This window comes from Carcharhinus amblyrhynchos, chromosome 32 (assembly GCF_965287045.1).
Source record: "Carcharhinus amblyrhynchos chromosome 32, sCarAmb.v2.hapA, whole genome shotgun sequence".
Taxonomy (NCBI): Eukaryota; Metazoa; Chordata; class Chondrichthyes; order Carcharhiniformes; family Carcharhinidae; genus Carcharhinus; species Carcharhinus amblyrhynchos.
The window spans coordinates 8,871,947-8,896,885 of NC_137355.1; the positions used below are offsets into that span (position 1 = coordinate 8,871,947).

Genomic DNA, 24,939 nt, shown 5'->3' on the forward strand with positions numbered 1-24,939 from the left:
GGGAATTTGTGTAAATCAAGGGACGGGGATGCATCATTTTGTACAAACTTAAATTTACAGAATATAGAATGTGGGAGGTTGGCCAGAAGGACGTTAGAATAGTTGTCTGGTGGCATAGAACTCGAATATTGCTGAAAAAAGATATTCAGTATTAAAACAATTTATCTAATATTCTTCAGGATAGCTACCCAGGATAAACCGACAGTAAAGGTTACAACAATTTATAGAGAATGAGAACAGAGTGTTGATTGGTTGGCAATTGCCATTAAGCTACAGGCACTTGACACCTCTTAACTATGCAAATAAGCATCAAGACTTAGACACACAAAAATAACTTCATAGATATGTCAGTCAATCTAAGTCAATACATCTGTGTAAAGAGTAGTAATCTTTTTATAAGTCTGGGTTTTGAGAGGTGACAAGTTAATTTTCAAGGAGTTATACTGTACTCAAAACATTATGTATGTTCCTCTCTCAATGCAGCCAGACCTGTTAAGTAGTCCTAGCATTACTGTTTTTTTCAGACATCCAGCATCTGCAGCATTTTGCTTTCATGAAACACTAATTTACTTGTACTTTGTTCAATGGGATTCACTGCTCAAGGCATAGTTTTCTCTACATTGGGAAGACAAAGCATAAATCAGTGGGGCATCATTGTTCAGTCCTCAATGTGACCCCCAAGCCTTTGACTGCCTGTCACTAATTCTTTGTTCCACTCCCACTCTGATCTTTCTGCCCTCAGCTTTCTCCATTATTCTAATAAAGTTCAACATAAACAGAATCTCATCTTTCAATTTGATCCTTTACACTTCTGCAGACTCAAAAATAAGTTCAACAATTTCAAATTATAAACTCTGCCTCATTTTGTTTGCTTTGTGTTTTTTTTGTTTTTATTAAGTTTTTGGATAGAAGCTGTTGATAATGATTCAATTTTCCCTTGGACACATCTTCTGTTTCTTTTTTTGTCTCCTTCCCATCTCTTTCTGCCTTTCTGCATAGTTATTTTTGTCATTTAATCTCTTCTGCCTTCCAGACTCCTTTCTGTTCTTTCTTCTCCTACTTCCTTAATTGCCTTACTTAAAAACTATATTAACAGTTTAAAATAAATACAGAAAATGCTGGAAATATGCAGAGGGTCCAATAACATCCGTGGACAGAGAAAAAGCTAATGTTTCAGGACATGATCTTTCATCAGAACTGCTTCATCCGCCACAGATCTTGCCTAACCTGCCAGTTTTACCAGGATTTTCTATTTTTATTTCAGATTTTCAGCATCACTAGTACTTTGCTTCTCTGCTGAAAAAAAAATGTGTTGGTGAACATAAACACCAGAGTCGATCACCATTTTTCCAAACAAGAAACATCTTGGATTAATAAATTATTACATACTAGATAAATAAGTCATCTGAAATAATTTTTTTTTGTTTATATATCCAATTCGATCAAAACAAAGTCCAATTCAGAGTCTCAGCAAGTGAGACATTCCCGATCCAAGCTGACAAGACTCTCAGCTCCTATCTTGGGCATGATCTACATGATCCAAGCTGATTGAAGTAGGCATTGCACTTTCTCCAAGGCTTGATCTCATTTGCATCTTAGCCAAAACGCCGAGATGCCGCTTTTAAAAATTGCTTCAAATGGAGCCACAATGTAACCTAATGACTTCAACCAAGTACAGCATGTCGATACTACACTTGATCTTAGCCAAAAGGCCGAGAAGCGTCTAAAATAATTTAGTTTAATAGATTTTTACCTAAACATTATTAGCTGCTAAACCTGAACATATAAAACATGAAAGTTGTTAAGAAAACACTTTCTGGATATGATTTCTATTATACATGTTGTGTGGGTTTATTTCTTAAAATGTATAGATTCTTTGATTTTTCACAAAAATACCTGTGTTGTTATAACTGGCTAAATGTTACTTATAAAAGCATGCAGAGAAAACATTTCCACAGCAATGAATGTTAATATGAAATATAAACAAAAAATGCTGGAAAAACTTAGGTCTGCAGCATCTATGGACAGAGAAATAGTTAAAATTTTAAGTTTGTATGACTTCTTCAGAGCCTTAGAAAGCAAGCAGGCCTAGGGAAATTCAGTCTCCCTGGGAAGTTTTTTTTGCGCATTCAGCTTTTGCACTGATGCTCAAGTACCTAACTTTGGAAACTGAGTACACATTGGTGGGCACCTAATACCATTGGAATGCAAATGTAGTGATATCCGCAGATAGCAGTTATAGACTCACTGCATTGTCCTGCACATCCCAAATGTGTCATCTGTTACTGCTCATCACTTCATAATAATGGGCCAGATTTTGAATCATAATAAATGACAGGTTGGGAAATCAGCTTTAAAATGTGCATTGCCATCAACCACAGCTACTCATTCCGATCAATTCACACAACAGAACCGATGGACATCAATAACTGCCAATGAGGGGCTTCCTTTATTAGTCTGCATGACATAACATATGAACTCATTTATATGGAGCCTATTATGGACTTGGCTCCAAAGAGGTTGTGAATCTACAACCACATTAACATTTTCTGTGAACGTGCACACCAGAAGACAGGAAGTGTCTATTATAAATATAGTTAATCTACCTGTAATTTATAAATTACTTCTATAAACTGAACTAAAATTAAAACAATATGTTACAAAAACTTTCAGGTCATTCCAGATTTACTTTTTTGAGTTTAGCCATCTGTTATCTTAATAGTTTGCCATTATTTATGATCTTATTTTATAGCTGATTTTGGAGGGATTAACATAATAGAAACTAAACGTTCCAGTCTTTTGACAAGGTTCCACAATTGTTCCTGACAAAACAATGAAGGTAGAATCACAGCAATTAGTTTAACAAAGGAGTTAGGTTTGCACTGAATTGAGTTTTCTCCACAAATACTTCAAACGTAGTGCTTTTGTTCTTTTATTTGGCTTAATAAAGGAATGTGAAATCATAGAATAGGTACAGCTCAGAAGCTATTCCCACCATCATGCCCATGCCAGATTTCTGCAGAAACTCACCTCGTCCTATTAATGAGCCTTTTCCCAATAGTTCAACTCTGCAATTCTTTTCAGATTTAATTCTCATTGAAAGCCATGCTTGGTCTAGTCTCCATCAAACTCCCAGGCAGTACTTTCCAGATCCTATCCAGTTGTTGTTTTTTTTTTCCCCATGTCATCTCCAGTTCTTTCAGCAATAATTTTAAATTGGAATCCTTTGTTCTCAATCTTTCGATGGTGTTCCCATGTGTCTTCTGCCCTTGTCCTTCTAGATGGTAGTGTGGGTTTGAGAGGTGCAGCCTAGGGAGCCTTTCAGAGTTTCTGCAGTGCATCTTGTAGACAGTACACACACTACTGCCAAAATGCGTTGGTGGTAGAGGGAGTAAATGTTTGTGGATGGGGTGTCAATCAAGTGAGCTACTTTGTCCAGAATGCTGTCAAGTCCTTGAGTGTTGTTCGAGCTGCAATCAAACAGGTAGGTGGAGTATTCTAATACAGTTTTGACTTGTGCCTTGTAGATATTGGACAAACTTTGGAGACAGGAGGTGAGTACTCCTCTCTGATTTGCTCTTGTGGTCACAATATTTTCACATGGCTAGTCTAGTTCAGTTTCTAGTCAATGGCAATCCCCATACAAACATATGAAATAGGAGAACAAGTAGGCCATTAGGCACCTTGAGCTTGCTGTGCTATTTGATCAGATCATGGCTGAACCATTTGTGCTTCAAGTTCCTTTGATTCAAGCAATCTTTGATTCCCTTTCCCAACAATGACCCTACCTTCATCACCTTCTTATGCAGCGTTCCAAAGTGGCACAACCCTCAGAGGAAACAATTCTTCTCGGGTGAAATTTTAGGAGAATGATTCTAAGTATCCAGCTAATGTGAAAATGAGAGAGTTGCAGATCCATTTTCTGAGAGTTTTTATGCACTATCTGGTGTATATAGTGCATGAAAAAATTGGCTAGATCATTTCTAGCTGCAACAGGCAGTGGGTGGGGCTTAATTCACCAGCAGCCTGCAGAGGGAGCTATTGTGCAAACACAGAAGTTTGATTCTGCACATGCACAATAGCAACAGCCGAGGTCTGTCAGAGAGAGAGAGTGCGTGTGAGAGAGAGAGAGAGAGAGAGAAAGAGAGATATCCGTCAAGCCTCTGCTGTTGCCTCCCCAGCCCTGCAATTGCGGGGACCCACAGCCGATTGCAAGCCCCACAATGCCGAAATTGTAGCCCCTACCACCCAGATTGATCATGTCCCCACCAACTAATTGCCTGCAATGGCCATGGTTTCCCCCATTCTCAGCTCCCCCTTTCCTCATACCGATGTGCCTGCAGAATAGCATCGGGTTCCCCCTATACAAATCGCTTCAAGTATCTGCTGTCCTTGTCCTTCTAGATGGTAGTGTTTCAGGGTTTAGAAGGGCTATCTAAGGAGCTTTGGTGAGTTGCTGCAGTGCACCTTATAGATGGTACATTCACTGATGAGCAAGAGTAAAACTATTAGTGTTGTGTTGAGTTTGTCCCGCATATTTGTGGAAAGCCAGGACGATGCCAAGGTTTTATCAGTATTGGAACTGTTTGGCTAGTGGTGTGGAAATTCTGGAATATTATTAGGACCTGAAGCCTTTGCAGTATCCAGTACCTTCAGCCATTTCCTGGCATGACCTAGAGTGAAGCAAATTGGCTGAAAACTTGCATCTGTGATGCTGGTGATGTCCAGAAGAGGTTAAGATGCATCATCTATCAGGCACTTTTGGCTGACGATTGGTGCAAATCCTTCAGCAGTATCTTCTGCAGTGATGGGATGTGCTCCTCATCATTGAGGATAAGGATACTTATGGAGCCTCCTCCTTCGGCAAGTAATTTAATTTCCACAACCATTTGTTACTGGATGTGGCAGGACTGCAGAGCTCAGATCTGGTCAATTTATTGTGGAATCGCTTTGTTCTATCTATCATCTGTCTCTCATGTTGTTTGGCATACAAGTAATCCTGTGCTGCAAGTTCACCAGGTCTACACCTTATTTTTAAGTATGGCTCCTGTTGCTCCTGGCATGCCTCTTGTACTCTTCATTAAATCAGGGTTGATTACCCGCACGGTGGTAATAGTAGAGTGGAGGGAGAGTATGCTGGACCAAGAGGTTACAGATCGTGGTTGAGTACAATTCTGCTGCTGACAATGACTCAGTACCTCATGATTGCCGAGGTTAGAGTTGCTGGATCTGTTTGAAATTTAGCACAGTGCACATTTAGCATTTTACCACAGAATATGATAGAGGGTGTTCTCAACAAGTGTCTACAAGGATCGCGTAGTAGTCACTCCTAGCAATGCTATCGATAGACATCTGAAGCATGGACTAAATATGTTTTTCCCTTCCCCATCCTGGAGACCCAGTCTAGTAGCTATGTCCATTAGGATTTGGCCTGCTTGGTCATATTGATGCTAATGAGGCACACTTGATGATGGCCATTAAAGTCTCCCACCCAGAATACATTCTGCGCCCTTGCCACCCTCCATGCTTCCTCCAAGCGCTGCTCAACATGGTGTACTTCTGATTCATCAGCTGAACAGGGAGGCATCATGCGGTAATCAGCAGGAGGACTCCTTACCCATATTTGACTTGCTGGCACGAGACTTCGTGGGGTCCTGATGCAATATTGCAAACTTCCAAAGTAACTCCCCCTCAAATTTATGCCACTTTGTCAGTACCTCTGCTGGGTCTGCTTGACAGGAGATATGATGTGGGTATGCCGGCGTTGGACTGGCGTAAACACAGTGAAAAGTCTGACAACACCAGGTTTTAGTCCAACCTATTTATTTGATAATATATCAAATAATACTATCAAATAAATAGGTTGGACTAAAACCTGGTGTTGTCAGACTTTTCACTGTGACAGGAGATACCCAGGAATGGTGACAGGAGTGTCTGGGACATTATTTGTAAGGTATGATTCCATACATAAGAACATAAGAAATAGGAGCAGGAGTAGGCCATCTAGCCCTTCCAGCCTGCCCCGCCATTCAATAAGATCATGGCTGATCTGAAGTGGATCAGTTCCACTTTCCCGCCTGCTCCCCATAACTCTTAATTCCCTGTCTATCAGAAATCTATCTACCCATGTTTTAAACATATTCAAGGAGGTAGCCTCCACCACTTCAATGGGCAGAGAATTCCAGGGATTCACCACCTTCTGAGTGAAGAGGTTCCCCCTCAACTCTATTCTAAACTGCACCCCCCCACCCCCTTATTTTGAGGCTGTGCCCTCTAGTTCTGGTTTCCTTTCTAAGCAGAAAGAATCTCTCTACCTCTACCCTATCTAGCCCCTTCATTATCTTGTAAGTCGCTAAGATCCCCCCTCAGCCTTCTAAACTCTAATGAGTACAGGCCCAGTCTTTTTAATCTCTCCTCATAAGTTAACCCCCTCATCTCTGGTATCAGCCTGGTGAACCTTCTCTGTACTCCCTCCAAGGCCAATAGATCCTTTCGCAAATAAGGGGACCAAAGCTGCACACAGTACTCCAGTTGGGGCCTCACCAGTGCCTTGTACAGTTGCAGCACGACCTCCCTGCTTTTACATTCTATTCCCTTTGTGATAAAGGCCAACATTCCATTTGCCTTCTTGATCACCTGCTGCACCTGCAGACTGAGTTTTTGCGATTCGTGTAAAGGACCCCAGGTCCCTCTGCACAGTAGCATGCTGCAACTTTTCACCATTTAAGTAATATTCTATCCTAATATTATTTCTTCCAAAGTGGATAACCTCACACTTGCTAATGTTAGACTGCATCTGCCAGGTCCTCGCCCACTCACTCAGCCTATCCAGGTCTCTCTACAGACTTGCCACGTCCTCCACGTAATTTGCTTTTCCACTCAACTTTGTGTCATCAGCAAATTTTGCTACATTAAGCCCCCTCCTCCAGATTGTCAATGTATATGGTAAACAGTTGAGGCCCCAGCACCGATCCCTGCGGCACGCTTCTAGTCACTAACTGCCATCCAGAAAAGTACCCATTCATTCCAACTCTCTGCTTCCTGTTAGATAGCCAATCCTCAATCCACGCCAACACTTTACCCCCAACTCCATTTACCCTAATCTTCTGCAGCAACCTTTTGTGAGGCACCTTATCGAACACCTTCTGGAAATCTAAAAATACCACATCCACTGGTTCCCCTCTGTCTACCACACTAGTCACATCTTCATAAAAATCCAGTAAATTCATCAAACACGACCTCCCCTTCACGAATCTGTGCTGTGCCTGCTTGATCGAACCGTTCTTTTCTAGGCGTCCTGCTATTTCTTCTTTAATGATGGATTTTAGTATTTTCCCAACTACGGATGTTAAGCTAACCGGCCTGTAGTTACCTGCCTTTTGTCTGCCACCTTTTTTAAACAGTAGCTGTTTTCCAATCCACTGGCACTTCCCCAGAGTCCAGCGAATTTTGATAAATAACTACTAACGCACCTGCTGCTACTTCTGCCATTTCTTTCAGAACCCTGGGTAGCATTCCATCCGGTCCCGGGGACTTGTCTACCTTCAGTCGTTAGTCTACCAAGCACTCTCTCTCTAGTAACAGTTATTGTATTATGGGCTTCATCTCCTACCAACCCTCTATCTTTAATATTCGGTAAGCTATTTGTGTCCTCCTCCGTGAAGACCGACACAAAAAACTTATTTAAAGTCTCAGCCATTTCCTCGTTTCCCACCATTAAATCCCCCCTCTTGTCCTCCAAGGGTCCAACATTCACTCTAGCCATTCTCTTCTCTATATATTTGTAAAAACTTTTACTATCATTTTTTATATTTAGAGCTAAACACCTTCCAAGTATTGTAATGATTCTTTAACGTCCCTTTTGTAAGCCAATACACACAGCTTTATGAGTGCCCAAAGAAACATCAGAAGATTTGGGAAATCCTACTACATCACAAGGCAATTTTGCATTGTGAATTTACACGCACCACTGGGAACTAAAATGAAAATAGAACTGATTTGGATTTAAGCCCCTTTGGAAGTAGATTTTCCTCCCACCCATTTGGTCAAAATTCAAATTTCCAAATTAAAAAAAAATGCTGTAACTGACTAAAACACCGAGTCTGTCTGAATCTGTTATGCTATTTACTAAGAATAGAATTCAAGCTGTGCACTTAACCTTCCAGCAGAGGGCACCAAGTCATTTTTTTTTAGGATTCCCTGACAAAGAATTTTGGCTGGAATTCTCCCCACGAAATTCTAAGTGTCGAATTTGCCTGAAAACTGGAGTAATCCATGCTGGCTTTTTCAGTGGGAGTTCAGAAAAGAATCTCCTACACACTGTGCACAGCAGATGTCACTAGTGCATATATCAGAGTAAGTCGGGGCTGGGACCTATTCCCGCCTGGGAGGCTGGCAGCATAGTGCTGAGCAGGCCATTGCACACGCACCAATCTGTCAGGGTCGATATCAGCAAATGCACAATAGCCCCACCCTGCTGGCCTCCTGATTAGTGGCCAGCCCTGCTATGCTGGCCCTCTAATTCCCCCCCTGCACCCCCCTCCCCCCCCACAGCCTGATCTCTGCTCCCCCCCATGACCATTCCCAGACCCAAACCCGATCTCCACTCCCTCCTCTCCAGCCCACCCCACTCACTGGCCTCCCTCCTTCCCCTACCGATTCTGCCTGCAGAGTGGCAGCAGGACCCACACTAATTGCCTTGACCCATCAGGCCCCTTTCCTATAAGCCACGTCCCCTTGGCCTCATGCCCGATGGATAATGCCAGTGTCCCCCTGGGCATTGGCACTTTGCCCCTTGAGCAGGGCCAGGAGGCACAGGCTCACACTGCCAGGGCACTAATGCCCAAAGGACACCCCTCAACCCTCCCACAGCCCAACTCTCTGGGGGCCCCTATGCCTTCCCTCCGCTCTAGCAGGGTCAGGCCATTCCCCGTTAGTGGGGAACTTGTGTAATCTTCGCTGCAGTGAACCACTGCGGCACGGGAGCAGGGGGAGGAGACGCTAGCGGGCTGGAGACTTCACTCCTAGGTCCACTGATTGTAAGAACATAAGAAATAGGAGCAGGACTAGGCCATCTAGCCCCTCAGGCCTGCTCCGCCATTCAATAAAATCATGACTGATCTGATAGTGGTTCAGTTCCACTTACCTGCCTGCTCCCCATACCCTTAATTCCCTTATTGGACAAAAATCTATCTGTGACTTAAACATATTTAGCGAGGTAGCCTCCACTGCTTCAATGGGCAGAGAATTCCAAAGATTCACTACCCTCTGGGAGAAGTTGTTCCTCCTCAACTATGTTCTAAATTGAGTCCTCCATATTTTGAGGCCGTGCCCCCTAGTTCTTGTTTCCATTCTAAGTGGAAATAATCTTGCTGCTTCTACCCTGTCTAGCCCCTTTATTATCTTATATCTCTCACTGGATCCTCCCTCAACCTTCAAAACTCCAATGAGTACAGGCTCAGTCTACTCAATCTTTCCTCATAAGCTAACCCCCTCATCTCCAGAATCAACCTAGTGAACCTTCTCTGCGCCCCCTCCAAAGCCAATATATCCTTTCTTTAATAAGGGGACCAAAATTGTACATAGGACTCCAGATGCAGCCTCACCAGTACACTGTACAATTGCAGCAAGACCTCCCTGCTTTTATACTCCAACCCTCTCGCAATAAAGGCCAACATTCCATTTGCCTTCTTGATCACCTGCTGCAACTGCAAATTGAGTTTTTGCGATTCATGCACAAGGACCCCCAGGTCCCTCTGCACAGTAGCATGTTGTAATTTTTCACCATTTAAATAACAGTCCATTTTACTATTATTCCTTCCAAAGTGGATAAACTCATACTTACCAACGTTATACTCCATCTGCCAGATCTTTGCCCACTCGCTTAACCTATCCAAATCTCTCTGCAGACTTTGTGTCCTCCATGCAATTTGCTTTCCCACTCATCTTTGTGTCATCCAGAAACTTTGTTATCCTACACTCAGTTCCCTCCTCCAGATCGTCTATATACATGGTAAACAGTTGAGGCCCTAGCACCGAACCTTGCGGCACGCCACTAGTCACCGACTGCCAACCAGATAAGCATCCATTTATCCCGATTCTCTGCTTTCTGTTAGATAGCCAAACCTCAATCCATGCCAACACTTTACCCCCAACTCTGTGTACCTTTATCTTATGCAGCAACCTTTTGTGAGGCACCTTATCGAACGCCTTCTGGAAATCTAAATATACCACATCCACCGGTTTCCCTCTGTCAACCGCACTCGTTATATCTTCATAAAATTCCAGTAAGTTCATCAAACATGACTTTCCCTTCAAGAGTCCATGCTGCATCTGCTTGATTGAACCATTCTTTTCCAAGTGTCCTGCTATTTATTCCTTAATGATAGATTCCAGCATTTTCCCAACTACGGATATTAAGCTAACCGGCCTATAGTTACCCGCCTTTTGTCTACCTCCCTTTTTAATGGCGTTACATTAGCTGTTTTTCAATCAGCTGGCACCCCCCAGAGTCCAGCAAATTTTGATAAATTACAACTAATGCACGTGCTATTAGTTCTGCCGTTTCTTTTAGTATCCTGGGATGCATTCCAGCCGGACCTGGGGACTTGTCTACCTTTAGTCCCATTAGCCTACCCAGCACTACCTCTTTAGTAATAGTGATTGTTTTAAGGTCCTCACCCCCTACAGTCCCACGACCGTCAATTATTGGTATGCTATCTGTATCCTCCACTGTGAAGAGCGACACAAAAAATTTGTTTAAGGCCTCGGCCATTTGGTCATTTCCCATTATTAAATCCCCCTTCTCAGCTTCTAAGAGTCCAGCATTTACTTTAGCCACTCTTTTCCTTTCTATATATTTGTAAAAGTTTTTACTATCGGTTTTTATATTTTGTGCTAGTTTACTTTCATAATCTATCTTTCCTTTCTTTATTACTTTCTTAGTAGTTCTTTGTTGTTTTTTTTAAAGCTTTCCCAATCTTCTAGTTCCCCACTAATTTTGGCCACTCTTGGTTTTTAATTTGATAGTCTCCTTTATTTCCTTAGTTATCCATGGCTGATTATCCCTTTTCTTACATTCCTTCTTTATCATTGGAATATATTTTTGCTGAGTACTGAGAAAAATCTCCTTAAAAATCCTCCACTGTTCCTCAGCTGTCCCACCAACTAGTCTGTATTCCCAGTCTACATTAGCCAGCTCCACCCTCATCCTATCGTACTCCTCCTTGTTCAAGCAGAGGACACTGGTTTAGGACCCTACTTTCTCACTCTCCATCTGTATTAGAAATTCAACCATATTGTGATCATTCATTCCAAGAGGATCCCTCACAAGGAGATCATTAATTTTACCTGTCTCATTAGACAGGACCAGATCCAAGATAGCTCGTTCCCTCAGTTTCCTCGAATAGAATGTGAGAGAACCCATCTCGACAGCATTCTAAGAACTCTTCCTCAAGTCCACTGCATCCAACTTGAGTTGACCAATCAATATGGAGGTTAAAATCCCTCATGATTATTGCTGTTCCATTTTTACACGCATCTGTTATTTGTTTGTTTACAGCCCGCCCCACCTCGAAGTTATTATTTGGGGGCCTATAAACTATGCCCAACAGTGACATTTTCCCCTTACTATTACTTATCTCCACCCACACTGATTCCACATTTTGCTCCTTAGAGCCTATATCGTTTCTCACTACCGCCCTAATGTTATCCTTAATTAACAGAGCTACCCCACCTCCTTTTCCTTCCTGTCTATCCTTCCAAAATATCTGATACCCCTGGATATTCAGTTCCTAGTCCTGGTCACCCTGCAACCACGTTTCTGTAATGGCCACTAGATCATACCCATTTGTACTGATTTGTGCTGTCAACCGATTCACTTTGTTTCGAACGCTACGTGCATTCAGGTAAAGTGCCTTTATGTTAGTCTTTCTTACTTGGACCCAATTTGTTAGTGAATCCCTTTGTTTGCATGCTCTATCCATTCCTGGTCCCTGACTGGTTATTCTTCCCCAGGCCATCTCCCTGCACTGTGCTGACCACCCCTCTTCTCATGCTTTGTCACCTTTTTTACTCTGAGGCTAGTTAATTTTTAAAATAATATTTTAAAAATGTGAAAAGTAGTATTTAAATCTTTTCCGTGCCTCCCCGCCGACTTCCATCATGGAGCTGAAGCTTCCGGAAATCTGGTATTGGGAGACGCTATTGCGGCAGATCCTGTGAATCCAGCGCATTGCCTGCCGCATGATTCTCCTGGCCTGCTGCGCTAAAAAATTGGCAGAACCACCCCCTTTGTGTTTTGCGTTTAACCACTTTTCCTCCCGAGTCCCATAGCCTGTCCAAAATTGACCACATAACCTTTCAAAAGATCTCTACTTGGGAAAACTACTTTTACTAGCTTTAAGATGAATTGGATTAAATTGACATGTTGCAAACAGTGACTAGTAACTCTACTAGTTCATTCCCACCCCGGGAGAGGGGCTGAGTTATTCTTGAACAGAATCAGTATGGACCAAAGTGGCCATCTTCCTTGCTGTAACCATTCCATGAAATGGTATTAAAATTGGAAGATAAAAGGCAAGGAGAAACTAAAAATGATAAATAGAAAAATGGACTTTAGAAGAAAATCAGCTGGCTGCCAATAACCTGGAATACTTGCAATTTTACTAAAGGCTGGAACTTACATAGAAGGCAATCACCACTGAGTCATCACTCTGCTCTTATTTGTTTCACTCTGTGCCAGAATTCCACTCTTCGGGTCTGGTCTTGCAGGCCTCTTCAGAAGTGCAGAGCACGCCTGTTCTCTGATCATTAATCTCTACAGTGCAGAATCCTTCTTTGTACTGAGTCCTTCTTCGTACAGTAGAATCATTGGGAAAAGCCAAACTATGCCTTCTTTTTGCAGTACTAACTATTGTATTTTGGTAAGTCTTCATTCACTAACAGTGGACTTTGGGACATATAATTCACTTATGAATTAAGAGGAGTGAGCCACTTAGTCCATCAAGTCTCCTCCGCCGTTCAATAACAGCATGACTGATCAGATTATAATCAACTCTACATTCCCACCGGCTCCAATAGTTTTCCATCTCTTTGCTTATCAAGAATCTATCTAGCTCTGCCTTAAAAATATTCAAAGACTCTGCATCCGCTGTCTTTTGAGAAATAATTCCAAATACTTATAATCCTCAGAGAGAAAACATTCCTCTTTATCTCTGTCCTAAATGGGTGACCCCTTATTTTTATTCAGTGGCCCTTAATATTAGATTCTCCCATAAGAGGAAACATCCTACCCATATCCACTGGTAAGTTCTCTCGGGATCCTATACATTTCAATCAAATCACCTTTTACTCTTCTGAACTCCAATGATTACAAGCCTAGCCTATCTGACCTTTTGTCACAAATACCCCGCCCAATCCAGGTATTATTTTACTAAACCTTATTCCATAATCAGCTTCCAATGCATTTACATCCTTCCTGTAACAAGGAGGCCAATACTGTACTCCAGATCTAGTCTCACCAATGCCCTGTATAACTGAAGCATTGTATTTAATTTCCTTCACAATTAATGATAACATTCTATTAGCTTTCCTAATTACTTGCTGTACCTGCATAGTAGCTTAAGATTCATGTATCAGGATCCCTAGGTCTCTCTGCGTCCTAGAACTTCGCAATCTCTCATTATTTAGGTAATACTTTTTCATTTTTTTCCTGTCAAAATGAATAATTTCACATTATACTATAGGTTGTGCATGGACAACAATATCTATATCCCTTTGTAGCCTCCTTATGCCCTCTTTCCATCTTACTATTCTACCTATCTTTGTGTTGTTAGCAGATTTAGCAACTATATCTTCAGTCCCTTCATCCAAGTCATTTATATAAACTGTAAAATGTTGACGCTCCAGCAGTGATGAATGTGGTACACCATTCATTGCATTCTACCGAACAGAAAAAGACCCATTAATGCCTACCCAGTTTCCTGTTAGCTAACTGTAAAACCACTAGAAATAGGAAGAGGATTGGGCTGTTCAGGTCCTCAAGCTTGCTCTACCATTCAATAAGATAATGGCTGATCCGATATTCTTCATGTCCACCCTCCTGCTTTTTTCCCATAACCCTTGATTCCCTTTACTGGTCAAAAATCTATCTATCTCAGGTTTAAGTATAAATAAGGATTCTGCCCCAGCAGCTCACTCTGGCAAAGAGTTCCAAAGACTCTCAACTGAGAGAAGAAATTCCTCCTCATTTCAGTATTAAATCGCGCCTCTTTATTCTGAGACTTTGCCGTCTGATCCTAGATTCCCCCATGAGGAGAAACATCCTCTCAGCATTTACCCTGTCAAAACTCTTAAGAATTCTACTTTTCAAAGCAATCACCTCTTATTCTTCTAAATTCCAACATGTAGAGTCCCAACCTGTTTAACCTTTCCTCATAAAACAATCTCTCCATATTGGGGATCATCCTAGTAAACCTTTTCTAAACTGCCTTTAATGAAATAATATCTTCCTTTAAATAAAAGGACCAAGACTGCTCTCAGTGCTCCAGGTTCAGTCTCCCCCTCCCCCCGCCCCATTATTATTCGCTGTTTTCCAATTTAATTGAGCCCTCTCCAAATGTATTGAATTTTGTTAAGTTAAAATCGAAACATCAACTATTCCATTAGCACTTTTTTTCAAAGACACTAAGAAGTCCATCAGGAGCTAGGGATTTGCTAGCCTGCAGCTCCAACAATTTCTCAGTATCACGTTCCTGGCCACTGTAATTTTTCTGAGTTCCTCCCTCTCTCCCATTTTTTGATTTACCGCTATTTCTGAGATGTTGCTCATATCCGCTATAGTGAAGACCGATGCAAATTAACAGTTCAATTCATCTACCATTTTCTTATTTTCCATTATTAATATCCCAGACTCACTTTCAATGGGACTAAAGCTGACTTTAGCTTTTTTCTTTTTCAAAAACGCAAAGAAAATCTTGCAATCTGTCTTGATATCTCTAGATACCTTTCTCTCTTACTATATTCTATTCTTTTTTCTTTGATATTTTGGTCCTTTTTTTCACATTCTCCCTAGTCTTCTGATCAGTTACCAGCTTTTTATAATTAAATGTATTTACTTGAATTTGATTCTAACTTTAATTTTTTTGATTATTATGGATGGTGAATCCTCTCCTTTCTTGTTGGAATGTATCTCTACAGTGTATTCTTAAATACCTCCTTAAATGTCCACCACTGTATCTCTATTAGTCTATCTCTTTACCGAATTTGTCAATCCACTTTAGCTAGCTGAGCTTTCATGTCCTCATAATTGCCCTTATTTAAGATTAAAATACTGTTCTTGGACCCACTCTTCTCTCCCTCAAGCTGGATATAAAATTCAATCATGTGTAGGGTTGCTCAATTCTAGGTCGAGTATAGCTTGTTCTCTGATTTGTGCCAGACGTGCCGTCCTAAGAAACTTTCCTGAAACATTCCAGGAATTCCTCATCTGGGTAACATTCACCCATCTGATTTTCCCAGTCTATATGAAAATTAAAAACCTACATGTTTATCATCATACATTTCTGACAAGCTTCCATTATGGCTTCCTTTTTATCCCATCTTCCCACAAGATTTCTTGCCTTTATCATTTTTCATCTCTTCCCAAATCATTCCTACATTAGATAATCCCTCTCCATCACTAATTAACAAAGCCGCCTATCTTTTTCTAGCTTCCTGTCCTCCCTAAGTGCCACGTTCCTTTCGATATTCAGGTCCCAATCTGTCTCGTCCTGTAGCCATATCTCTATAATGGCTATCAGATTGAACTGTTTTATTTATATTTGTGCTCTCAGTTCATCGATTTTGTTCCAAATGCTAAGTACATTCAGATTCAGAGCCTTTAGTTTTGCCACCACAGCAATCTTTGAACCATATATTCATCACTCTAATTTTATGCACCCTATGCCAATTCGAGTGTGACTCAGGTCATAATGTCGACATTAATACCTTTGAGATTCTGCTTTTTAGTTTAAAGCGTAGCTGTTCATACTCTCTGCAGAGCTTCTTTCCTAATTGTACCTGTGTTATTGGTACCTACATGGACCATAACAACAGGATTGTCCCTCCCATTGCATCAGCCCTGAGCAGAAGTGCCAAACTCTGACAACAGGCAAGCAACATAGCTGTCTGGACTCTCACATGTTGCTGCAGAGAACAGTGTCATTCCCCTCACTATACTGTCTTATGCTACCACAATATTCTTTATTGTCAACTTCAATAATTCGCAGCTTTTCAATGTGGGGCATCACAGACAAACAAGTACCCGTGAAAATATTCTCATTCGTAATTAACAATTTTTCTGCTCCGAAAAAAAAAACATGTAACAGAAGGACTTGACTGCAGGAGGTCAACCGCGTCTGCAGATATCACTCCTCTTGAGGAGGCAATGTCGATGGTGATCAGGGATGGGGGGGGGGGGCGCGCGTGGAGAGAGCAGGTGCTATGGCCAGATATACATTAGGGGGCACCTTGCCTAGAGGTAGACACTCAGGATTCCGTAAAGATCTCGAATAGTTGCATATCTGTAATCACCCAACATTATTCTCACTTCTAAGCTCCATATAGTCTCAGCACACAAATCCTCAAGTAGCTCCATGAGCTGAACCCTAACCATTCTAGCTATATCACTGCAGACTCCTAGCTGTAAAGCTTCCTTTGCGTGACACAGCAAATTCAGGATAATTAACCCACCTTGCCCTTTTGAGGAGAGTGAGCAAGAATGCACTTGTCAATAGCTACCACTATCATAGATACCAACTCAAATGAATATTATGTGTAAAAAAGCTAGCTTAGAAGAGGGAAGCTTACAGTAGGGTGAACTGGGCAGTAGTCACAGAGTGGAAGGGACACCAGAGGTTTTACCTTTCCAGCAGTGGGAGTTGGAGTGGGGTGGGAGAACCAAAAGTCACATAGGACTTTAAAGGGCCAAACTTCAGAAGGCAGCTGATTGATGTGACAAACTAAACATTTATTACAATTGTGAGCCTGCCACAGCAGTGATGGAAAGGTGGTTAAAGGATATATCCTCTGCAGCTGTCATGAGGGTTGCATTATATCGAAGCACCAGTATATGCACAAACATTTATAGAAAGCCACCAAGGGTGGCACAGTGATTAGCACTGCGCCAGGTATCCAGGTTCAGTTCCAGCCTTGGGCTACTGCTTGGAGTTTGCACGTCCTCATGTCTGCATGGGTTTCCTTCGGGTGCTCTAGTTTCCTCCCACAGTCAAAAGATGCGGGGGTTAGGTGGATTGGCCGTGCTAAGTTGTCCCATAGTGTCAGGGGGATTAGCAAGACAAATGTGTGGGGTTACAGGAATAGGGCCTGGATGGGACTGTGGTTGGTACAGACTTGATGGGCCAAACGGCCTCCTTTCTGTACTGTAGGAATTCTAAGAATAGGCACAGTTTAATATTTGTATGTGCTGTGTCATGTTTTCATTGCTTGTTTTGGATATACACAAACAGCGATTATGGTACTAGCACAGTGGTGGAATCAACGGTCTTTTATGAGATTTTCTGGGACAGGGAATAGAAGGACTGTGTGCAGATTCAGCTACAAGATAATGAAGGGGTTATATAGGGTAGAGGTAGAGAGATTCTTCGCACTTAGAAAGGATAGCAGAATGAGAGGGCACAGCTTCAAAATAAGGGGGGGGGGGGGTGCAGTTTAGAACAGAGTTGAGGAGGAACTTCTTCACTCAAAGGGTGGTGGTGAATCTCTGGAATTCTCTGCCCATTGAAGTGGTGGAGGCTACCTTGTTGAATATATTTAAGTCACGGGTAGATAGGTTTTTGACAGACAAGGGATTTAAGGGTTATGGGGAGAAAGCGGGAAAGTGGAACTGATGCACTTCAGATCAGCCATGATCTTATTGAATGGCGGGGCAGGCTTGAAGGGCTAGATAGCCTAGTCCTGCTCCTATTTCTTATGTTCGTTAGATGAATGTCCTAATTTTTTTCATTCTTAAATGTGTTGTAGGCATTGCTGGCTAGGCAAGAATTTTTGTTGCCCATCTCCAATTGCCCTTGTGAAGCTGGTGGTCGGCTACCTTCTTGAATGCAGTCAACATGATGTAGGTGCACCAACAGTACCGTTAGGGAGGGAGTTCCAGGATTGACCCATCGCAGGTGAAGAAATGCTGATATAGTTTCAGGTCAGGATGGTGTGTGGCTTCCAGGAGATTTCCAGGTGGTGGTATTCCCATGCATCCGCTGCCTTTGTTCTTCTAGGACATCAAGTTCACGGGTTTGGAAGGTACTGTCAAAAGAACCTTGGTGAGTTGCTATAATGCATCTTGCAGATGGTGCACACTGCTGCTACTGTGTTGTAGCTGGTGGAGAGAGTGAATGTTGAAGATGATGGGTGATTTGCTTCTTGGTCCTTGATGGTGTCAAGCTTCATGAATGTTGGAGCTGCACTCATTCAGGCGAGGGGTGAGTTGCACCTTATAGATGTGGACAGGCTTTGGGGAGTCAGGTGGTGAGTTACAGAATTTTCAGTATTTATATGGCTTGTCCAGTTCAGTTTCTACTGTTGGTAGTGTGGGATTCATTAATGGCAATGCCTTTGAATGTCAAGGGGCAATAGAGATTCTCTCTTGTTGGAAATCGTTGTTGCCTGACACTTGTGTGGTGTGAATGTTACTTGCCACTTATCAGTCCCAGCCTGAATATTTTACAGGTCTTGCTGCAGGAACTGGTTCAGTAACTAAAGAATTGGGAATGGTGCTGAATATTGTGCAATCATCAACGGACATCACCACTTATGATCTTATAATGGGAGGAAGGTCATTAATGACATGGCTGAAAATATTTAGGTCTAGGACACTATCTTGAGGAACTCCTGCAGTGATATCCTGGGACCAAGGTGACTGACTAACAACCGTAATCTTTATGCTAGGTATGACTTCAGCCACCGGAGAGCTATCCCCTCATTTTCATTGACTCTAGTATGGTTAGCGTTGCTTGATGCCACACTCAGTCAAATGCAGCCTTGATGTCAAGTGCAGTCACTTCCACCTCACCTCCAGTTCATTTTGTCCATTTTTAAACCAAGACTGTAATGAGGCCAGGAATTCAGTGGCTGTAGTGGAACTCAAACTAAGCTTCTCTGAGCAGATTGTTATTGAGTACTTACTGCTTGACAGCGCTATCGCTGACGATCGAGAGTAGACAGCGTGGGCATGAATTGACCAGGTTGGATTTGTTCTGCTTTTGGTGGACAGGACATATCTGGGGACAGTTTCACACTTTGTTGCGTAGATGCTAGTGATGTAAATGTACTGGAACAGCTTAGCTAGGGGTGCAGCTAGTTTTGGGGCACAAACTTCCAGTACAATTGCTGGAATGCTCTCAGAGCCCATAGCCTTTGCAGTATCCAGAGGTTTGAACTGTTTCTTGAGTGTTGCTGGGGATCTCAGGCTCAGATAGATCATCCAATTTTTAGACTGCTTCTGGCATGCCCTCCTGAACTCTTCACTATCCAGGGTTGATCACCCAACTTATTGGTAATGTTAGAGTGGAGAATATGCTGGGCCATGACACTACAGATTATTATTGAGTACAATGCTGTTGCCCCACAGTGCCTCACTGATGCCCTGTTGAGTTACCATTTTGCATGGTAAACAACAGTAGTGCTATACAACATGATGCAGGGTATCCTTCTGTGAAGTTGGAACTTTGTCTTCACAAGGACTGTGCAGTGGTCACTCCTACCAATAGTGTCATGGACAAACACATCTGCAGCAGATAAGTTGGTAAGGGCAGGATCAAGTAGGTTTTCCCTTTTTTGATTCCCTCCCCACCTGTTGCAGTTCTAATCTAGCAGCTATGTCTTTTTGGATTTGGCAAATTGGTGTTATCAAGCCACTCTTGGTGATGGACTCTAAAGTCCCCGTCTACCCTCAGTGCTTCCTCCAAATGGTGCGCAACAGGAGAGGTACTGTTTCATCAGTTCAATGTGAAGAGGTTGGGAGGATGAGGGGGGCATTGTGAGGTATAGAACATAGAACATTACAGCACATTACTGGCCCTTCAGCCCTCAATGTTGTTCTGAGCTACGACCAATCCCAAGATCAAGCTATCCCCTCCCCATAATTCTGGAGTGCTCCATGTGTCTATCCATTAACTGCTTGCAAGTTCCTAAAGTGTCCAACTCCACTATCACAGCAGGCAGTCTACACCCCAACCACTCTCAGGTATGATTCTATTAGTATTACTATATCAGGCTGCTGCTTCGTGGGTGTATGGGACAGCTCTCCTGATTTTGGTACAAGCCCCCATATGTTTCTCAGGAGGAATTTTCAGAGTTGACATGGCTGGTTTACTGCTGTCATTCCATATGCCTACGTCAATGCCTGATGATCTATCCAATTTTATTCATTTTTTGTACACTCTGAGGTGGTTTGATGCAACTGGGTAGCTTGTTAGGCCATTTCAGAGAGTCATCCACATTGCTGTGGGTTTGGAGTCAACAAGTAGGCAAGAATAACAGATTTATAAATATATATAAAGAACATTAGTGAGCTCTTTGAAATGTTACAACAATCAACAATGATTTCATGATCACTACTGTAGGCATGAGACAAGGATCCACTATTTTTTTCACACCTGGCAAACACTGGTTCTAATCAATTATCAGTAGTGAGCTGTTTCTCTAGGCCTTGTTTTTCACTGGCCATGCTGCTGGTGTTCAGATTACATCTTTGTTTTCCATTTTTTTAAAGCTAGACTACGAAAATAAGTCATGTTTTGTTTATCAGAAGACTCCTTTTAATGCATTCAGTGACCTCCCTTGAACACAGTCCAGGATGCTGAGTAATCTTCTATAGTATGGTCATCTGAAGCATTAGAAGATGAAGTTTAATTGACAGATATAATTGAAGCTAGATGAAAAGATACCACCAAGAGCTAAACAAGTTGGATATTGCGAAATCTACAAGGCTCGATAAGGTTGAGACTTGTTTGGGAACAACTGTACATGGTCTCAAAAGGCTGAAATGCAGTCAGGAATTTAGCTTTAAAAGGATATTGCTTCGGAGATTCAGTGTTGCAGCTGTAGTGGAATAGCTGCCACTGAAGACATGAGGAAGGACCAGGAACAGAGTGACAGATAGGGTATGTATTAAAAGGGCTGTTTTAATAAAAGCAAAATACCATGGATGCTGGAAATCTGAAATAAAAACAGAAAATGCTGGAAAACCCAGCAGGTTTGGCAACATATGTAGAAAGAGAAAAACAGAGTTAAAGCTGGGAGTCCGTATGACTCTTCTTCAGAACTTCTTTGGGCTGCTTTGTCTCAGATCGTACTTGCTTGAGAATTGTTGGAGCTGCACTCAATCAAGTGAGAGGGGTGAGTATTCCATCAGACTCCTAACTGGTAACTTGTAGATCATGGACAGGTTTGGGGGAGTCAAGAAGTGAGTTATTCACTGCAGAGTTCCCAGCCTCTGACTTGTTCTTGTACTCATGATGTGGGTATGCCGGCGTTGGACTGGCGTAAACACAGTAAAAAGTCTGACAACACCAGGTTCCAGTCCAACCCATCCACCTGATAATATACTCGCAAGCCCTCGGGCTAGCCCCTTCATCACCTGACGAAGGGGCTAGCCCGAGGGCTTGCGAGTATATTATCAGGTGGATGGGTTGGACTGGAACCTGGTGTTGTCAGACTTTTTACTTTGTTCTTGTACCCACATTATTTATATGGCTGATTGTATTTAGTTTCTGGCCAATGATCATTGCCTGGAACCTCGGGGCTCTGAGCTTCCAGTTGCTTGCCATTTTAATTCATCACCTTATTCTCACATTCATGTCCTCAGCTTGCTGATTTTCCAGTGAAGCTTAACACAAGCTTTAGGAACAACACTTCACTTTTAATTAGACATTTTACAGCGTTTTGGACTCAACATTGAGTTAAACAATTTTGCAGTATGTCTCTATCCCCCAGTTTAATTCTGTTTTTTTTGCCATATGCTGGGTGAATCTTATTTTTGGACAGAGGTATTCATTATTCTGCCACTAGCATTCATTCTGAACAATCGTTTTGTATTTTTGCTACAAACATAATCATTCCTTTAGTCTTTCTTTCTGTGACATTTGTGTAATTTAATCTTAACCACCCAATACCCTATCCCTCATTTCAGCATACTGCTAACAAATCTGCATCAAGATGTCTGTGTTGTTTATCAAAATGTCTGTGTTGTTTAGATAAACTTATTTGAATTATAATTTATTTAAAACAACACAAATGAATCTGGCATGCACCATAAAATAAATTTAGCTGCAGGTGAAAAAAGTAGCCACCATCAACACAACACTATAAACATCCAAAAAGCTTTTTTTAAAGGATAGCCAACGATTTCTGATATAATTAAACATAAACAATGCTTTCACAAGGAAGCAATATAATCATTTTTTCACATTCAATACAACCCTTTAATTGATCTTCAATTTGTACAATATATTAATAATATTGCAAAGCCCCTGTTATGGAAAAAAGCACCACCAGACTATAACTATTAATTTTGTGGAGTTCGCCAGGTTTGACTGCTCTCCTTTTACTTAACCTTGGAAGAATGTTTCCAGTGGGAATAAAAGCCATGAGATGAGCAAAAGGATGTCAGTACATCCTTTTCTCCTGAAGTCAAAATACAAAAAGTGGAAGTTTCATTACAAGATGTGCCTTTTCATTTCTTGAGTATGTACTCTTTAACCTGGATGATGAGTGTGTATTATCTATTGTTATAGAACTAAAGGATTTATGCAAGAAGCAGCACCACCACTATGAATAACTGAATGGAGACATAAGTACCATGGATTTGACACCTTCCTTCTCACTGGAAAATGGATTTGACAGCCAACAAAATGATCCAAGGTAGTGCCAGTAGATAATAAGGATTACCACTGAACATGGTTTTACAACATTAAATTTTTATACTATGGTTGATCAGCTTCAGCAACTCACTGAATCTATGCATTATTTTTGCTCCCTGAAGCCCATTTTGTCAAGGACTTATCATAAAATGTTTTTTTTTATAAACTGGATTGTACATTTGTACTAAGATTCAAGCTGATCCCCACATATTGCTATCAATTGTCTAAATTAAGTTTTTCTATTTGCTTTAGATTAAGCTTAAAAACACCCAACTAGCAAAGCTGAAAGAACATTTGCCATTTTTGTTTTAAAATGTAAATGTATATTGATTTGAGAAATAAATAATTGGCAACAACAATTTTCTTTGTAAATCAGTTACTCTCCAGTTGCTTTTTCCTTCTTCTTTGAAAATGTAAAATTATATTCAGATGTTTACACTGTCTTACTAATTATTGATCGATTTAATAAATTAACAGTTTTTTCAACAGTTTTACCCAGCAAGGTACTCACCAGAATTTATTGCTGGACAAGGTTGACAAGGCTCTCCAAATGCATGATCAGTATTGGCACAGCAACAGTGAGATTTGGTGAAAGCTCCTGGTAATGGTCGATCACACTGGCCTCTCTTGTATCCACCATAGCAGGTGCTTCTCATATGAGTATCTGGAGATCAAAATAATCGTTAAAAAAGTTATATATTACTATCAGTGAGGAAAGACCATAAAACAAATTAAGATTTGAAAGTGAAATGAAGCAAGCAAGGCAAAAAAACCTGCTCGGGGAAGAATGGTTAAATTGAAACAGGAAAGGTTATGGTTTTAAAAGCCCAGAGATAAATTTAGGATGCTAAGACATAAATGGAACTTAATGGAGGCAATGCAAAGAGCCTTAGGAATTGAGATTTCACTGGGTTGCTACCAGAAGTATGACAGGGCAGGACTTCTGCTTTCAATAATGTCCTGGTGCTATCAATGCTGTAAATTGCAGAATTAGATAGTTTAGATTTACAGAATTTACACGTCATATGGGATACAATCTGCAATGCCTTGGAACCATTGGGATGATTGTAGTGGTGGTGGGGAGAGGAAATGGGGAAACATAGAAACTTGGTAGGAATGGCAGTTAGGCCCCGAAGAATGAATTTATATCATGTAGGTGCAAGTTGGAAATAGATCAAGAATTTGCAGATGCTAGAAATCAGGCAAATAAAATTTGTGGAAATCATTCAGTAGGTCAGTCTGCATCAGTAAATTAATATTTCAGACGTGGAGCCTTCGTAAGAAAAAAAATACTAGCTACTTAGAAAAGGCAATGGCAGCAGTGGAGAAAGCAAGTAATCGCAAGACAAGAAGAACAGCAGCTAGATTAAAGAAGCAAGTGCCAATTTATGAGAATCTAACCTAGATCTTTTCATAATAGGCATGTGGTACAGTAAGAACAATTGAGGAGGTTTACTAGGCTGATACCGGAGTTGAGGGGGTTGAGCTATGAGGAGAGGCTGAATAAACTAGGCTTGTACTCGTTAGAGTTTAGAAGAATGAGGGGAGATCTCACTGAGACGTATAAGATGATGAATGGGATGGATAGGATAGAGGTGGAGAGACTCTTCCCGCTCAAAAAAGACAGTAGGACTAGGGGGCACAGCCTCAAGATAAAGGGTGGGCGGTTTAGAACGGAGTTGAGGAGGAACTTCTTCACTCAAAGGGTGGTGAATCTCTGGAATTCTCTGCCCGTTGAAGTGGTGGAGGCTGCCTTGCTAAATATTTTTAAGACGCGGGTTGATGGGTTTTTGATAAGAGAGGGGATTAAGGGTTATGGGGAGAGGGCGGGAAGGTGGAACTGAGCCACGACAGATCAGCCATGATCTTATTGAATGGCGGGGCAGACTTGAAGGGCTAGATGGCCTACTCCTGCTCCTATTTCTTATGTTCTTATGTTAAGAATCTCATTGGTGCAGCCAAGGTAAGAAGTTTGTTTCCACTTGTATGCCATAATTAGGCAGGAGTGGGAGAAAATTATCTG

At 41.6% G+C, this 24,939-nt stretch overlaps 1 protein-coding gene and 1 non-coding gene across 3 annotated transcripts in view; both read right to left on the minus strand.

The window, feature by feature from the left end:
- Positions 1–24,939, minus strand: part of LOC145360729 (fibrillin-1-like) — a 407,592-nt gene that overhangs the window by 174,467 nt on the left and 208,186 nt on the right. For both annotated transcript variants that reach the window (XM_080216108.1, XM_080216109.1), the window contains exon 16: positions 23,428–23,580. In XM_080216108.1, the coding sequence (XP_080072234.1) occupies positions 23,428–23,580 (153 nt within the window). The remainder of the gene's footprint in view (positions 1–23,427; positions 23,581–24,939) is intronic.
- Positions 1,526–1,724, minus strand: LOC145360836 (U2 spliceosomal RNA). The gene has a single exon (XR_013889781.1). It is a non-coding gene; the product is annotated as a U2 spliceosomal RNA (small nuclear RNA).